Here is a 2,382-nt window from a genome sequence, read left to right on the forward strand (position 1 = left end):
CTAGGTACAGAGTGCAATTTCGAGTTTACCTACATCATATTCTCCTGATTATGGAATAACATCGAAGAAAACAAGACTCGAACCTAAACAATTTTCAGATCCTTCAGAGTCCCCTTTGATTTTCAGTCACGGCAGTAGTATTCATTTGGCAAAATATTCGTCGAATCAAGAAGCTCTATCAGAATTTACAAAACTACAAACAGGGAAAAGGTCTAAATATCGTAGAATGAAACAAAATCGAGGGTCACATAAAATGTATGATCGTACCGTAGAAAATAAACCAGTTAACTCAGTGGCCGAATCTGAATCAAGGATTATGAGTAGTTTAAACGGACTAGATATGGAAAGAAAGTGTTGTCCAGATAACGATCAAGTTAAATGGAAATCAGAAGCAAAGGGTACATCATCATCTTTACTTCATGAAATGAAAACGTCTGAACAACTCGGACAAAGACTTAAAAATAGTAGAATACAATCGAATTTACGGAAACTAGCAATGAACAGATTTCGTCAAATCAAAAGAAGGCAAATAAACAAGAGATTTGAGCAAGAAAAGCTGACCGATCAAACAATAAAAACAAAACAACAAGAGATACGTGCATATTTGCCGTCACCTTATTCAAAGGAATTGGCGAATACGCCCAGGACAAGACAAATCCACTTTAAGAAGTCGATTGTTCATATAACAAATGGACCAAAGGAGTTGGATGTACTGTCACCGTCATTAAACACGCTCACTCCTCAAAATGACAGAGAGCATATTAAGGATAAAGAGCCGACTGGCCAGACAGATGTACCATTACTATTACCATGTTCTCTGAAAAGAGGGATGAAAAGGTTTCATCAACTCAATGGAAGGCATAAAAGGAGTAAAATCCAACAAGGCAAACCATTTACAAAGAATAGAGATGAATCAGAAGAGATAGATGCAAATCAAAGTGCACTCCCTTCTCCTTCAGAGAAAGTCAGTATGGACGATGAAGATGAAGGTGATGAATCAGGTTTACAGGATGAAGAGGATCAAAATGAGGAATCTAGTTCACAGGAAGAAAGTGAAAAACCAATACCACAGGAAGATGAAGATCAAAGTGAGTTAGATCTACTTGATGGCTTGAGTGTCACAGAAGAGAAAAGTCCTTCCAATCTTCAAAGTTTGCTTCCCACAGAGAAAGAAAGCATCACTACAGACATAGGAAATATTCAAAGTACTGAACTAATTCAATCAAGTCTCACTGAAAACGAAAGTCCCATAGAAGGTAATCCAAACTCCCATCAAGGGATTCCAAGCCATCCGAGTCCTCCGGAAGATTACAACCCACCGAGTCCCATAGAAGGTTATCCAAATTCCCATCAAGGGATTCCAAACCCTCCGAGTCTTCCAGAAGATTACAGCCCACCGAGTCATCCGGAAGATTACAAACCACCTAGTCCAAGACGTTCCCAAGGAGAAGACCATCCCACTCGTCATCCAAGTCCTCTGAAAGATTACAGCCCACCGAGTCATCCGGAAGATTACAACCCACCGAATCCCATAGAAGGTAATCCAAACTCCCATCAATGGATTCAAAGCCCTCCGAGTCCTCCAGAAGATTACAACCCACCGAATCCAAGACGTTCCCAAGGAGAAGACCACCCCACTCGTCGTCCAAGTCCTTTTAAAGATTACAGTCCACCGAGTCATCCGGAAGATTACAACCCACCGAGTCCAAAACGTTCCCAAGGAGAAGATCACCCCACTCGTCGTCCAAGTCCTCGTAAAGATTACAGCCCACCGAGTCATCCGGAAGATTACAACCCACCGAGTCCAAAACGTTCCCAAAGAGAAGATCACCCCACTCGTTGTCCAAGTCCTCCGGAAGATTACAGCCCACCGGGTCCTCAAAGTCCAAGACGTTCCCAAAGAGAAGATCACCCCACTTTTCCTCCAAGTCCTCCGGAAGATTACAGCCCACCGAGTGCCCAAAGTCCAAGACGTTCCCAAAGAGACGATCACCCGCCTCGGCGTTCAAGTCCTCCGGAAGATTACAGCCCACCGAATCCTCAAAGTCAAAGACGTTCACAAAGAGAAGATTATCCCACTCATCGTCCAAGTCCTCCGGAAGATTACAGCCCACCGAGTGCTCAAAGTCCAAGACGTTCCCAAAGAGACGATCACCCCACTCGTCGTCCAAGTCCTCTGGAAGATTACAGCCCACCGAATCCTCAAAGTCCAAGACGTTCCCAAAGAGAAGATCACCCCACCCACCGTCCAAGTCCTCTGGAAGATTACAGCCCACCAACCCCTCAAAGTCCAAGACGTTCCCAAAGAGAAGATCACCCCACCCACCGTCCAAGTCCTCCGGAAGATTACAACCCACCAAGCCCTCCAAGTCCAAGACGTCC

At 44.2% G+C, this 2,382-nt stretch overlaps 1 protein-coding gene across 1 annotated transcript; it reads left to right on the forward strand.

Annotated features, from left to right (window-relative positions):
* Nucleotides 1-1,366: 1,366 nt before the first annotated feature.
* Nucleotides 1,367-1,945, forward strand: LOTGIDRAFT_76828 (hypothetical protein; the record flags this gene model as incomplete). The annotated part of the gene is made up of 1 exon (XM_009047969.1): nucleotides 1,367-1,945. A coding segment is annotated over one exon (579 nt), but the record flags the coding sequence as incomplete, so codon positions are not given.
* Nucleotides 1,946-2,382: the final 437 nt, after the last annotated feature.

Source organism: Lottia gigantea (assembly GCF_000327385.1).
Source record: "Lottia gigantea unplaced genomic scaffold LOTGIsca_12, whole genome shotgun sequence".
NCBI classification, from domain to species: domain Eukaryota; kingdom Metazoa; phylum Mollusca; class Gastropoda; family Lottiidae; genus Lottia; species Lottia gigantea.